The 14805-nt window shown below is 45.1% G+C and overlaps 1 protein-coding gene across 1 annotated transcript in view; it reads right to left on the reverse strand.

Annotated features, from left to right (window-relative positions):
* Positions 1-14805, reverse strand: part of AR (androgen receptor) — a 127882-nt gene that overhangs the window by 47238 nt on the left and 65839 nt on the right. Inside the window, exon 3 of the mRNA XM_042480045.1 lies at positions 5990-6106. Within this exon, the coding sequence (XP_042335979.1) occupies positions 5990-6106 (117 nt within the window). The remainder of the gene's footprint in view (positions 1-5989; positions 6107-14805) is intronic.

Here is a 14805-nt window from a genome sequence, read left to right on the forward strand (position 1 = left end):
TCCATCCATCCATCCATCCATCCATCCATCCATCCATCCATCCATCCATCCATCCATCCGTCCATCCATCCTCCTTACTGCTCACCTAAGAGAGGCAAACGCATGTCTCTCAAAGAAATCTGAGTGGGATGCAACTGCAGCCATGAAAGTTACCATCTTCACATCTCTGGGGATTCATTGGGAGAAAATGCACATGTTGCTGCAAGTATTCACACAAGGGTTTCAGGGTGTTTCAAAGAAGCAAAGGCAGTAGAGAGCAATATACCCACTTTACAATGGAAATGGCTAAAGCATACATAACAGAATGGGCAAAACCAATGTAGAAACACTTTCATCAGTGTGTGTAAATTAAGTTAACCAAGCAAATCAACTTGCATATCAGAGGAAAGGCATACCCAGATGGCACCAATGGACATTTCACAAATGTCTACATCTGTTAGTACCAACTAGGGGAGACTCACTGAATCAATTAAACTTAGACTTTACCGTATCAGGTTCCTGTTGTTTCAGTGGATCTATTCAGGTGGAAACTAAGAAGGTCAAAATCTTGGTATGAAACCAGGATGGAAAGTAAACACAAGCGAGGGGACTGACAGATTTTGCATACCCTGATTTTCCCCTCACTTGGGCCAGACAGGACAAAACGCACCCCTTCCAAAAACCATGTGCCCTCCTCTCTTTGAAGAGCAGCAAGCACTTAAAAAAGAAGAAAAGCTGTCAAGTTGGCCTGGGTGAAGACCTCAGCTAATTTTAACCTACGCAGAGAAGCCGAACGGATGAATTGGTTTGATGACCCAATAACTAGTGCAGCCTATCATAAAACTTTCAATGTTTAAGAGTTGCAAACTCAAACGAAACTTTTCACAAACCACCTGATGCTTGCAACAGACTCATTACAAATGCAGAGGAACCCCTTTTTTCTGGGATCCTGGCTGCACACCAATCCCACCTTTCCCAGACTCCGGAGTGTGTATACTCCCGGCAGAAGTCGATCCCAGCACTTCTCCCAATGGCACACCCCTTTCCTTGCATTTATGCTTATCCCGAACTTCCAGAGTGTCTGCTGAGAGTCTATTGCACTTATTCTGTCCTAATCGGATGGGATGCAAATATCAGGGATGACTCAATGGAAACTGGGCCGGATCCAACTAGGCAATTTCAATGCCTAGGCTTTTAAGGGGAGCACAGCATCCAAACTGGGAAGGAGAAATTGAAGTTAGCTGCTCATATTAAAAGGGCATTTTGTTTTCCCAAGGGGACGCTCCACCGGATACAAACTGGAGTGATGTGTGAGTGCTTACCCCAGTCTACTCTGAAGCTAATGTGCTGGGCATCTTGCCATGCTAACTTCTCCGCCTTGCTATTCACTTCATAAGGATCAAGGTATTTCCTTGGCAGAAAACACATTACACATCTTTCAGAGTCAGTATTTATGCAACAGCACCATAACACTAAGTGGGATTATCACTGGTCTGCGGATGGGATTAACTCAGAGGGATCATGTTGCTGAAAAGAAAAGGCCCCAGAGTCTGATATGTTTACAATTCAAACCTCTGCGCCGTGTCTATGCCGAACGCAGGTCTCTTGAACCCAAGGGGATCTGCTCCCAGGTAACTATGTTTAGGATCACAGACTTCGTGTCTCAAAGGAGAAAGCAATATCAGTAAATTCTTGTTGACAGCTGGAGGAAACTGCTCCAGCAAAAGTGATTCAGCACCAACCGAGGATGGGAAAAGCCAAGAGGCTTTTTAATATTCTGAGTTGGTGCATGATTCATAAACAGGTGCCGGCACCTCCATTAAATAGTCCATCTGAAGCTGATCCCCTCCTCTTTGACTTTTTTAAATGGTTAAGAGAAAAGCCGGCCAAATCATCAGACCTTGCTTGGGTCTGGGGCTTCAGAGAATTGTGGAGAGCCAAGACGAAGGGCATCACCAGAACAGAAAGAGAAAGGAATATGGAAAAGGGAGAAAAGAGGCAAGAAGATAAAAGAAAGAAGGGAGGAGCCTTTCATGGCTTCAAGATGGACAACGAACTTGGTCCAGAGCCAAAGGTTGACCCAGAAAAAGTGAGTGCCAAGAGGGAACCACTGGTAGACCTTCGTGATGTTGAAATGTTGACTTCTCTTCCTTCCCAAAAGTTGCCCACCCCCTGAAAGGGGCTTAAGGGTCACTTGCTCACAGCTGGTCAAAGGCTGCCATCAACAGATCAAAGACCTAACCAAAGAATCCCAAGGCAGGGATGCCCATGTTGACCATAAGATAATTCTAGCTTAGGTCTGGGCTATCTGGCAGACTGTATCTTCTTATACAATCCTGGCTAGGTCCTGATATTTTCCCTCAATCCCAAAATCTTCACAGCTGTGGTTGGTGGGAACACATGATAGGACCTTCTTGGTGGCTGCCCTAAACTTTGGACATCTTTTCCAAAGTCCTTTTCTCAATCGCACTACCTGCGCAGATGTACAGTTGGTAGGAAGGCAATGTGCATTGGACATGCCCAATGCACATGAGAAGTGCCTAGTGCTCATCAGAAATGCTCACTGTCCATCAAAAGTGTGCAATGTGCATCAGAAGTTACCAATGCACATGAGAAGTGTCCAGTTCTCATCAGAAATTACCAATGTGCTTTGGAAGTGACCAATGTGCATCAGAAGTGCCTGCTGTGCATTGGAAGCAGCTGGTGCACACTGGCACGCTTTTGCTGGTGCCCAGATGTACATATTCCCAGTTCACTAACTAGGATTTGTTGCTTCTCTTCAGTGTAGCAACAGATCCCTAAAATTAGAAACATAGACCGTGATGTATATATAATCTTGGCCAACTTTTCCCTCCCTCCTTTTGTTATATTCCTTTATGTTCCGGGATTCAAAAGGGACATTGAAAACGCCTCACCTCTTGGCCAAACTTCTGTCAGTTTTTCCAAAGAGCTGCTCTGGGGTTTTATAATGCCTAACAAGTTAAATAATTAACCTCTTTTAAGAGTACCTTTATGGATGTGTCTCCAAACGGAGAGAGGGAGGGCGCTTGCGCCGGGTCCAACCGGAGCAGAGGCAAGATCCAAAGGGCACCTTTGGCTGCCAGGCTTTTTGGGCTCATGTCCAGAGGAACTGCAATCTTTTTGAAGCGCGGTTTCAGGAGTGTTCTGCCCCGATAAAGGCAGGTGGGCAGAAGCTGGCACCAGGTGATTCATACCAATCCCCTTCCAAACCCAAAAACTGCCTTGGGAAATATTGGGACTTGGACTCAGAGTATAAGACCAAATATTTTCCAGCATAAATGGGCAATCTAAGCCTCTGTTTTGCTTGCCACAAAGCCGACCGTTTTGTTTCATCTCTTGTCCGCAGGAGAGGCAAAAGCCTTTCCCAGAAGACAATGGGATCGGCCGCCATTTTGTTTCCCTGCAGAAAAGGCGTTTGTTCTTGCACCTCCCTGAGGTGCCTTTTCCATTCCTGTGAAATTCAAAGTAGCTGCCACTTTCCCCATTCATTACGGCAGAGTAGCAGCCAAACTGTTGTCTAACATCCACCCATTTTGGCGGATCATTCCTCCAACTGTTCATTTGTAAGCCCCTGGGAAGGGCAGTGTTAAACACGACCCAACAAACAACCTCCGGAGGGGATTACAGTCGCACTGCGCCTTTCTGTGCAATCTCATTTCTTTAAACTTTAATTATTAGTAGTATTATTTTCAAAATGAGAACTTTTAAAATGTTCAAATACTTAGAGAGTCCAGAGTGAAATTTTGTAACAACACAGATGTTTAAAATGTGTTTTAAAGTATGAAAAGGGAGGGATCCCCTATTGACCGTACCAGCCGTCACATTGGACATTTCTAAGCGCTGAGCACTTCTCATGTGCATTGGGCATCTCCGATACACATTGCCTTCCTACCAACTGTACTCTGTGCAGGTGATGGGACTGAGAAAAGGGTTTTGGAAAAGAGGTAAAAGTTTAGGGGCAGCCACCAAGAAGGTCCTATCATGTGTTCCCACCAGTTATTGAATAACATCAACATGTGGATAAATCCCAGTTGAGTCTATGGGTCTACTCTGGTTGGGATGAACAGCAGGACTTAGCACTATGAATGCAGAAGTTGTTCTTTGCTATGTGCTTTTAGGACTACTATGAATTACAATAACCTTCTCCTAGCATTTCCTTGGCAAGAATTTTTCAGAGGTCATCTTGACTCTGTCTGAGGCTGAGAGAGTATTACTTGCCCAAGGTTTTGAGGGCTGAGTGGGGATAGGAAGCTTAGAAGCATAGAAGCACAGAGTTGGGATGGCCATCTAATCCAATATCCTGCCATGCAAGAACGCACAACTAAAGCTCTCCTGAAAGATGCCCATCCATCCTTGTTCTCCTGGATTCCTAGTCCAACTATACTACTCCAGTTCTCATTTTTGGCAAGATTTCTTCAGAGGAGGTTTGCCACTGCCTTGCTCTGAGGTTGAGAATGTGTTACTAACCCAAGGTTACTCACTGGGTTCCCATGGCTGAGCAGGGATTTGAATCCTGGTCTCCCAGAGTCAAAAACGTGCAACACACTTGACTCTTGTTATGGTTCTTATGTGCCTTCAAGTCAACTCTGAACTGGTGAAGACCCAGTTGCAGGATTTACTTGGCAAGATTTACGATTCAGAGGAGGTTTGCCACCGTTGTCTTCCTCTAAGGTTGAGACGGCATGACTTGCCCAAGGTCCACTAGGACCGTCAAAGTATGGTCTCTCAGTCCCCCACGATGACCGCTTCATAAGAGGTCAAGTCCTTCTTCCATATGTGAGCAAGATTATTGTTTGCACAAACATGGAAAAGGACTGTTGCACCGGCGATGGAAGAATGGATTGCTATGGTTGCTGAGTTTGCCCAAATGGCCAAATTAACGTCAATTCTAAAAGATAAGTCAACTGAAGCTTATTTCTGAAAGACCAGAAAGCATTTATGGACTTTCTGAGCACTAAGAAATCTAACCATGTAATAATCTGTGCTTGCAGTTATTAGTAATTATAGTCAAGGATGTTTAGCTAGATCTATAAAGGTACAATCATGTCTTTTTTAAAATCTCTTTTACTTTTCATTTCAGTTCACTTTGGCTAGGGAGGATCAGAGCCCTATTGTGTTTCCATTTTATGTCTCTTTTTAACCGTCTCTTTCCTTCTCTCTTTTCTTCTTCTCTCTATTTGTATAGCATTTTGATGGCATATTTGATTGTTAGTGGGGAAAATCAATAGGAAATAAATTACAGAAGTTAAGTCCCGTTCTCTATGAGAGTACCTTTCTAGTAAACCTTTTTAAGGAATCATCCTGAATATTCACCCTCCTTCTCTGTGTCGAAAACGCATGGTCATCTGAATGCATGAGAAGCATACAGATGGCCAAATGTGTGCATGTCTGCAGATTTCAGTCGATAGGCCAGTAAACACCATAAAGCTTCTCCCCTTTTTTTGGCAGAGTTTACCCATTTTTGGGGGGCCCTTGCAAAAACCCGAACTCCTGCAAATCCCGTGTCGCCGGATGACTTTCTATTCGAATGTAACGAGGAGTATTTTGAACATATTTAGGCCATTCCCCCAGGCAATGCCTTCTCTAATAAACCTTGCAACTCTCCTCTCTTTTAGTCTGTGGAACACAGGCCTTTTTGGGCTCAGTTACAGGCTGGTATTGATCCATGCCATGGCCAGACCTCTCTTTGGGAATAGTGATAGTTTGACCCTTCCTGATAGCAAACAGGATGAGATTTCACAATCCTGGCCAGGGGTCCCTTTTGGTCTTCTGACTCGACACAGTCTGCAAGTGTGCCAAAAACCCATCCAACAAGGGCACTTGTGTTTAATACCCAGCCAAGGTATAGCTGCTGTGGAGCAGGGAATGATGGCAACAGCTGAGATCCCAGCCAGGCGGCCATCTCATACGAGGCACGACTCAGAAATAGCAGGGCATGGATGCCAACGGGGAACCAGAGACCCCTCCATCCCAGCGCATGCGCTCTTACCTCCGAGGGTCATCCCGGCTTCGTAGCATTTCCTCAGGCGGCACGAAGGGCAGTTTTTCCTCCGAAACTTATCGATGGTGCAGTCATTGCGGCTGGCACAGAGGTACTTCTGTTTACCTGGAAAGGTTCGGGAGAGGAAGAAGAAAACAACGTGGGTTGAAAACAATGCGACGGCCGAACAACAGACCAGAGACATCAAACTAAAGAAACGCTCCACTGTAGGACCATTGGCTGCTTATTATGGCAGTTTCCTCTCAGATAACCTTGGCCAAAAATGCAGAACCATACACATAATTCATGTATTGATTTTGAATTGGAATCACGTATTGATTTTTGACCCCCCCCCCCCTTTCCTTCACCTTCTCCCAGTTTTCCTGCTCAATTGTGTGTTTATTTACATGGAAAGGGTATCTCAATATAGATTTCAAGCCCCTTTTCCTGTCCCTTCCCACCGACCCAAAGCTGGATTCTGGAATTTCCTTGTTCTGTTTATATATAACCAAAGAAGTCCTAATCCAACTGCTTAGAAAGTAGAGTTATAGATACCAAAGAGAGCTACTAAGAACCCAGCTCCTCTTAAAGCATGAATTTCCAATGATGAGGGAGTCTATCCAAACATTAAATATGTTTCTTCTGAACACCACTTTAAAAGGCTCAGCATCTACACTTTGCTAGACTAAGCATCTCCTCAATGGGACCAGGCTTGACAGTAACAGGAATTTATCCGACTGACGTTGCTTCCAAGCCATCATGCAAAGTCTCTCCTAGGGTTTTCTTGGAAAGAGAGGCAAGGCATTCCTCCGATGCGGACAGATTGTGGCTTGAATCAATGGGTTTTATTAAGTCGACCCTTATGTAAGTCCCTTTGGTTCAATGGATCTACTGTTTCTGGGAAGAAAGCATTTGAGATCCTAAGTTTCCAAACCTCATGACCATCTTCCCATTTGCCCATATCCTTCTTAAGTGCCCAGAACTTCATGCTGGATTCTAGAATTGGTCTGGTTTGCACAGAATAGAGAAGAACAACGGCTTCTTCTGATCTGGAAGTGCCGCTTCTCTTAACATGACGTAAGATTGCATTATTATGATGCTCACGCTGTTGGCTCAGACTGAGTTGTTCACCCACTAAATCTTCTAGAGCCTTTCCACAAATCCTGCGCCCATCAGTTCCCCCTTTTCCACACTTCTGAGTTTGATTCCCCCATCCACATAGATGTATATTTGAAATCTATTTTTTTGGTTGGAGATGCTGATCAAAAACAAGGCTGAAAAAGATTTCATCCAAAGCAATTATAAAGGTGTTTAAGGCCTCAAGAGAGGGCCTTGCATTCAAGAAATGAAGCTTTGGGTGAGTGGTTATGACCTGGCTTTTTGCATAGGTTAAAATACTGCCCTTTTCATTCTGCAGTGATCGGTTTCATCCTTCCCCTTAGCTTTATTTCATGCATTTTCATAGATTTAAGCAAAATTAGTTCTTATTAATCCACAGTTATTAATCCTCCTTACCCATGGATGTTTTCAAGCATCTAAATTCCAAATAGTAAGGCTGGATTTTCCATTTTGTATAAGGGATACCATTTTGCTATGCCATTGTATTTAATGGGACTTGAGCATCCATGGATTTTGTTATCCATGGGGAGCTCAGGAACCAAACCCCAGCAGATACCAAGGACCCACTGAACAGAAAGGGTATAGAAAGGATAATTAGCCAAAGAAAGTGGGTTTGGGGCACCGTTTTTACCTTTTTAAAACACTGCAGAGATCAAGGCAGACTTCAAGGAGGAAAGAAAGGAAGCAGAGGAAAAGAGGAAACAATTAAAGATGGTTAAATGGAAGGAGGTGCTGACTCCAGAAGGAGCAAGGACCAAGATAGCAAGGAGCCAAGTGGAGAGGAAAGGAGGAGAGAAAGAGAGGTCAGAAGCTGGGATGAAGGGAAATGAGCTACAAATTGAGAGACTGCGCAAGAGGATTAACACTTCATTTTCATGGCATCTGCAGCTGCGTTGGAGAGAAGCGGTAGCTGCACATTGCTCCTCCAACCAAAGCGTTACCAAAGAGCTGCAAACAAACTCACAATTATTTTTAATAGCCGACTTGCATATAAATGTCCACATAAAAACACTGCGGCGTAATGGAAGCCAGGACAGGAGGGAGAACACATCCCTACACAAATTGAAGGCACAAAAGGGAGAGGAGACGGTAAAAGGCAGAACATGCATATAGGTAAAAGCCAGGACACGCGAAAAGGGTACTAATAGCGGTGTGTGTGTGTCAACAGAAGCTTACTTTGCTCTTTAGACCAGAGACAAAATTGCATTATGTAACATGCCTCAATTTATGGAGGGATGTTATTACTGGACTAAAAGGCTTCTGTCTCGTATGGCTTCAAAGGTCGGGAGGACTGAGTCCGCCAGTCTATTTATATTTCTGTCCTTCTTAGAAAAAATTAATTAATTAATTGGTTGCTTGGAATGTTTTATGTTATGCAACACTAGCAACGACTGTAATAACAGGATCGGGGCCCTTGTACCTTGAGCAGTTGCTGGTGTTGATGCTCATCCAAGCTTCACTTGCTGAAATCCATTCTTCTGAACAACCATTGAAGGTACAGGAGCCCTGACTTGTATTGCACAGAGCAATCTTACCTGTCCCCCATTAATAGAGCCAATGGCGGCCCTGGATCCTAGGGTTCAAGTCCTATGGCTGAAGTCTAGAAGCCTTCCTCTGTCCCATTCTTCATTTCCTCCCATTGCCCACCTTTGCACATGCAAAATGGTGGGTTGGCAAAAGGGGCTGGAAAACCCATGACAAACCCATGGTCACTATGATCAGAACAACTTGGGGTTCAGCTCACGATGGAGAAAACGAAGTGGAGGAACATTTAAGATACGCACAGCATTGCTCCAAGGTTTACCGAAAGGTTTTTGAAATCCCCCCCCCCATGAAAAGATACCAGAACAAGATTGCCTTCCATTGGCCCCAAGGGTAGGCAGAGCAAGAACTGGAGAGGTCTCCTGCACCTTTAATGGCTGTGTAATAGGGATTCCCAGCAGGTGTTGCATATTACCTGGCTGCATATTACCTCCTCCTTCTGCATGTTCATTAAAAGTACAAGAGATGTCTCCCGTTCTCGCCCTAATGGTCACATAACCACACACATGGAGTTAGCATACAGTCATAAAAGCAACACAAAAGGGAGTAAGTTGGGAAAGGACAATCTGCCAACTTAAACGTCAGGAGGAACAAAACCATTTTAGCCCATTCTCTAAAGCAGCAGTTCTCAACCTGTGTATCGTGACCCCTTTGGGGGGGTTGAACGATCCTTTCACAGGAGTCACCTAAGACCATCGGAAAACACATATTTCCAATGGTCTTAGGAACCAAGACACTGCTCCTCTATCTGTTTTAGGGTTGTGGGTCTACACAACATGAGGAACTGTATTAAATGGTCGTGACATTAGGAAGGTTGAGAACCGCTGGTCTAAAGGATAGTGAGGTTGGTGCCCCATTACACTTCCATGGGTGGTGTGTTAGACAAGTAGGGAGCCACACCAGAAAGGGCTCTATTTCTTATTAGCATATGCATAGAAATTACTTTGAGATGACCCTCCACAGTAGACCTTAAGACATGATCAGCCTTCGGTAGGGAGAGGTAGTCCTTCAGGAACTGGGTTCGGAAGCCATGCTGGGCTCTAAAGGTCAAAATCAGCACCTCGGGCTGGGTTTGAAAGCAAATGTGGGATCAAGGCAGCAGTCCCAGGGACACGATCCCATTTGGTTGCACCTGTTGGGTCTCTCATTCATAGGGTCACCACAAGTTGAAGCTGATGATGATTAGCATCAAAAGCCAACAACAAAATCACATTCTTCACTATCTTAAACTTTCAGGCAGTGCACCAGTCACCTGAGCCACCCAACTGGGAGGTTATCAGAGTATGGACCACTATGATCCAACTGGTCTTCCAAAGTGGAAAGGAACCCCAAGGGATACCTAGTCCAATCTCCTGCCATAGAGGAATCAGTATCTAGGACATCCCTGAGAAGTGGCCACCCAATCTCTACTTACAAACAAGGAGAGTCAACTACCTTCCGAAGAAGTCTGTCTGACAATCAAAACAGCTCTTATCACCAGAAAGTTCTTCCTGATATTTAACTGGGAACTTCTTCTGTCTTGTAATCTGAATCCATTGGTCCAGGTCCCACCTTCTGGTGCAGCAGAAAACAATCCTGCTCCATCTTCCATGTGATGACAGCCCTTCAGATATTTAAAGATGGCTATCGGATCATCCTTCTCTGGCCAAAACATACCCCACTCCTTCAATATTTCCGCAAAAGGCGTGGTTTCTAGACCTCTTACCACCTTGGCTGCCGTCCTCTGGATAGGTCCCAGCCACCTCCAGTTCCAACACTGACTGTCACCCGATCTGTACCTCTAGTTACTTTCATCAATCCATGTGGAGAAGAGTAAGTTAAGAAATGAAGGTAAGAAAGCCAGGCAACTCCAAGAATAACAGACTAGAGAGAACCCTATGCCATTTTATCCCAATGTTTGACTGTCTAGTGTTGTGTAGGAATCAACACAAGATTGCATAGAAGAACACAAAGGGTTTTTTTGTGCAGAAAACAGGCTTCCTGCACAAATCCATTTTTGGTGCAGAGAAGAGTTTCTTTGTGTAAACACCATGTGCTTTTTTCTAAGCAGAATAATGCTTGGGACATTCAAGCAATGTTGGTTTTCTCTTCCAGTATGGAGAAACCCACTATATTTGTCCCTATATGCAATGACGAAACAGTGGAGGACTTACATGACCAAGAGGCAAGAAAACTGCTTAAGGCCCCTTCCAAATTACTTCAATGGTGTGGGTACCTCTATGGCTATGTGTGATGCGTTGGAAACTACATCACAGAGGAGGAAGAAATCATGCTCCATGTCTCAATGTCCACCTGGTTGGTTCTTCTCATACACGGTGGCTCTTCTAACACTACCAGAGCAATGTAGGAAGGAGACACGCTTCCAAGTCTCTGATGTAAAGGCAGGAGAGGTCTTTATGGTGCTTCGAGGGTGAACAGTGAGCCAAGAACATCCCTATCTCACCGCCAAGCATAACCTGATGCCAAACCATCACTGGTGACTACTTTGACCAGAGGACCATGCAGCTATGGATCGGGCTGACATCCCAGGATCCTATGGCCTTTCCCCACTATAGCACACTGCTTGATCTACAGGTGCAGACAATGCTCACAAATGTTCTTGCCCTTGATGAGAAAGAGTGTCTCAACATGGCAAAAGCATGCTATTGAGACAATGGACAAATGACTGAGATTTTTCATCAGTTAGGACTTCTCTTTTGGGCTGTGTGTGTGTGTGTGTGTGTGTGTGTGTAAAAATTTCTTTACACAGAAAATTTCTTTGCTCTGAAAACCGTGCATGAAAATGTTGCTTTCTGTGCAAAAGAGCCAACTTGTTTTTTTTGTGCACGAAAAGTCCTTAAGTATGAAAAATTGTTGCAAAAAGCCTTGTACTGGTGAGAAAACGTTTGAAATTATCCATTCCTCCGCACAAGAGTTTAAAAAGTGACTACTTCCACCTGTAATTGAACTCCATTGCCACTACCTTCTCCTGGGAGCATTACTGGTTGCAAATACAGTCTGTCCTCGCCTTACGCGGGGGATCCGTTCCGGATCCCTCCGCGTAAGGTGAATTCCGCCTATGCTCAAGCCCCATTGGAAACAATGGGGCTTGTGTGTGGCGGCGCGGGCGCGCGCGGGGCGCAACGGGTGCGTGCGCCATTCAATTGAATGGGACACGCCGCCCCGCGCGTGCCCCGCGGCTTGAGCGCGTATGCTCAAGGCTGCGTATGGCACGCCCACGTATGGCGTGGGCGCACTGTAATGACACATTGGTTACTGAACCCTGCCAAGTTCACTGGCCCTTTGCAAGGAAACTTTGGGGAAGGCGGTGGGGCGGACCTCCATTTTGGGGGCTCCCAGCCCACCTTCCTGAAAGAGCTTTGCATTGCAGGCAGTCTGTATCAGCGGTATCCCAGGCAACTGCTGAGTCCAAGAGCGAGAAGCCCCCCCCCCCAGCCTTTGAGCCGCCTGTCATTACAACTGGGCTCTTTGCCTGACACTGTTGACCTCCATCGGCAAAAGCGCCTCAACAACCCGTAATCAAGGCCTTGCATAAAAGTCATTAGCTGCCTTTTCTCTTAGAAGAATGCTCTCCTGCTCTTGGGGCGCACAGTGTGACTTCAGGGCAGAGGCTGGGAAACAACAACCATACATTAAACAACAAAAACAAGTACCCCCCCCTTTCCAAACCTTGTAATTGCCTTTATTAGGACGTAGTTGTAACGCTCAAGACTGTCGGCTGCCAAAGGAAAGGAACATAATGGGGCTCAAGTACAATAATGCCATATTTCACCAAGTTCTTTTAACAGAACCGACTCTCAGCCGCTCTTTATCTCTCCTCCTCCTCCTCCTTTGGTCACAACTTCTTTCTTCCCCTCCCATTATAAGCTTTAACAATACTTATTTGTGAAGTCAAAGGCTTTCATGGATGGCATCCCTAGTTTTTGTGGGTATTTCGGGCTCTGTGGCCATGTCCTAGAAGAGTTTATTCCTGACGTTTTCCCAGCATCTGGAAACTCCACTTCTCTGAAGATGCCAGCCACAGATGCTGGTGAAACGTCAGGAATAAACTCTTTTAGAACATGGCCACAGAGCCCGACCCCCCCCCAAAAGAAAACAACAACAACTATAGTACTTATTTGGTTTGGGCAAGGTAGAAAATACTTGAAATCGGATAATGCAAAATCCCTGTGAGCAATGACACAGGGACCGATGAACATTGATGGCAGCTGGAGAATAACCTGCTGTTAAGCTATGGATAAGTCTTCTCCAAACTGTGCTTGACTACAACTCCCATCAATGGCCACACTGGCTAGGAGGCGATGGGTGATGTAGTCCAGCACAAGTGGATGGTCCCAGATTGGTAAGTGCTGGGCAACAGGAATCTGGGCAAACCTTGTTAGAGATGGCCAATCACTGTCTTTGAAATGTGGGGAAAGCGATGCAGCCCAGAGGCTTCTCTGCAAAATAGTCGGGGTCAATTAGAAATATAGTTATGGCTAGTTAAGAAGAGAGGAATTGATAACATCTCATACAGTGGGTCCTTGGTATCTTCTGAGTCTAGGTTCCTGGACCTCCCCTGGATGCCAAAATCCGTGGATGCTCAAGTCCCATTAAATAGCATGGCACAGTGAAATGGTGTCCCTTGTACAAAAGCAAAATCAAGGCTTGCTTTTTGGAATTCATATATTTTTTGGGAATATTTTCAAGTTGAATCCATTGACAAAGAGGTTGACTTATCAGGTTTTGGGAGTTGGGAATGTGAAATGAGTTCAGGGAGTTATATAACAACCTTTCACTGGTTTAATTGTCTGCAACTGTGCCTGATTTGTTTTCATTTAAGAAATGAAAGGGAGAACTAGTCATGCTTTACCAAACTGAACCCACTGATCAACACAGCCACTTGCCCTTAATAACAACCTCCTTGAGACCCAAGTACTAGATCCAAGGAGGGATCCTTAAAGTTTAAGGCAAGGTGGGCTACCAGAGGACAAGGTCTGGAACTGGGGGCGGGGGGGGGGGCATCTTGGATAGGGGTTCAATTACAGAAGTTGCTAATACACAAAAGAAGGACCAGTTAATGCCAACGTTCACTATAACAAGCAAGGCTCTCACGAAGATGTAGGACGTGGCCACCTTGGATGAGTGAGCCCAAGGTCTACCAAATGTTCCAAGATGGTGATTCCAGATGCAAGTGGCACCATCCAGGTTTAGATGGTGATTTCCAGATCAAGTGGCACCATTCAGGTGTAAGATGGTGATTCCAGATGCAAGTGGCACCATTCAGGGTGTAAGATGTGATTCCAGATGCAAGTGGCACCATCCAGGTGTAAGATGGTGATTCCAGATGCAAGTGGCACCATCCAGGTGTAGATGGTGATTCCAGATGCAAGTGGCACCATCCGTGTAAGATGGTAATTCCAGATGCAAGTGGCACCATCCAGGTGTAAGACGGTGATTCCAGATGCAAGTGGCACCATCCAGGTGTAAGATGGGTGTTCCAGATGCAAGTGGCACCCATCCAGGTGTAAGATGGTGATCCAGATGCAAGTGGCACCATCCAGGTGTAAGATGGTGATTCCAGATGCAAGTGGCACCATCCAGGTGTAAGATGGTAATTCCAGATGCAAGTGGCACCATCCAGGTGTAAGACGGTGATTCCAGATGCAATCGATCATCATCACCATCCCCACCACCATCATCCATTTTCATTTTCCACAAGTGTTACCAATGGGGGTTTGGGACCATCTGTGATTTAGATTCTATCAACCTAGGAATCAGGGAAGTCTCTTCTGACAGTATGGCATGTTAAAACCAAAGTTATCTTTTCTAACTGATCCTAGCTATGGCAATTTCGTTCCTCAGTCCAATTTGGAACACTTTTCACTACTGGAACTGCAGTTGCTATCCTTTCTCAGAAAAGAAATTATTTTAAGCATAATTATCATTATTACCACCATCTTTCTTCCTAGCATGCTTTCCCCCCCAAAACATAACTCGAAGTGGGTTAAAGAATAGGAGAAGTGACTAACCCTTGGCGACCAAGAAGCGCATGAGAGCATTAAATGAAGCTAGCTTTGGCATCAAGCAAGCCTCCAAGGGAAGGCATTCCTCACTTGGGTGCCACAGCTAAGAAGGCCTTTTTCCTTCTCCTCACACAGTGTATTAATCTCATATTCAGACCA

This window comes from Sceloporus undulatus, chromosome 7 (assembly GCF_019175285.1).
Source record: "Sceloporus undulatus isolate JIND9_A2432 ecotype Alabama chromosome 7, SceUnd_v1.1, whole genome shotgun sequence".
NCBI lineage: Eukaryota > Metazoa > Chordata > Lepidosauria > Squamata > Phrynosomatidae > Sceloporus > Sceloporus undulatus.